General features: G+C 49.2%; 1 protein-coding gene across 1 annotated transcript; it reads left to right on the forward strand.

The window, feature by feature from the left end:
• Positions 1–213: 213 nt before the first annotated feature.
• EMH_0012090 (uncharacterized protein) lies at positions 214–450 on the forward strand (the record flags this gene model as incomplete). Its single annotated transcript, XM_013499449.1, is given in 2 exon segments — positions 214–351; positions 355–450. Coding segments are annotated over 2 exon segments (234 nt in total).
• Positions 451–753: the final 303 nt, after the last annotated feature.

A 753-nucleotide genomic window follows, 5' to 3' on the forward strand; every position in this document is an offset into this window, starting at 1 on the left:
TGCTACTGCTGCTGCTGCTGCTGCTGCTGCTGCTGGTGCTGCTGCACATACCATCAGCATCACAGAAGGCTTGGCCTGATACGAGTCCCTCTGTCGATGCCCCTTTTGAGTATGTATTGAAAGAGGCCCAGAGGCTGCAGTCTCCTGTTGATATATTAAAGGAGAAATGTGTACACCCAGTAAACGCAGCACACTGCACCTGACACACGTCGTATGAGGAGGCTTGACGCTGGCTCAGCAAAGCACCCACCACACCTACATCCGCAAAGTGACACCCTGAACACACCAGCAGCACCAGCAGCAGCAGCAGCAACAGCAGCAGCAGCAGCAGCAGCAGCAGCAGCAGCAGCAGGNCACCAGCAGCACCAGCAGCAGCAGCAGCAACAGCAGCAGCAGCAGCAGCAGCAGCAGCAGCAGCAGCAGGAGGAGGAGGAGGAGGAGTGGTGGTAGTTGTATTAGTAGTTGTGGTGTTGGTGTTTAGGTACTTTTGCTGGTAGTAGGTGTTTTGTGGATAGATTTATAAGGAGTTATAAGAAGAGACAGGAAAGGAGACAGAAGGAGACAGAAGGAGACAGAAAGAGACAAAAGTAAAAACACAAGTAAAGAGAGAGAAATAAAACCACAAAGACAGCAAGAGATAAGAAGAGTCTTTATATAAATTTTTGTGTGTGATGCTAGAGGAGACAGAAACAAGTATGTCGATAGAGAGAGGAGACAACATCCCCCCAAAAAGGAGACAAATAAAAAGGAGAC

This window comes from Eimeria mitis, genomic scaffold (genome assembly GCF_000499745.2).
Source record: "Eimeria mitis Houghton genomic scaffold, Emh_scaff434, whole genome shotgun sequence".
NCBI lineage: Eukaryota > Apicomplexa > Conoidasida > Eucoccidiorida > Eimeriidae > Eimeria > Eimeria mitis.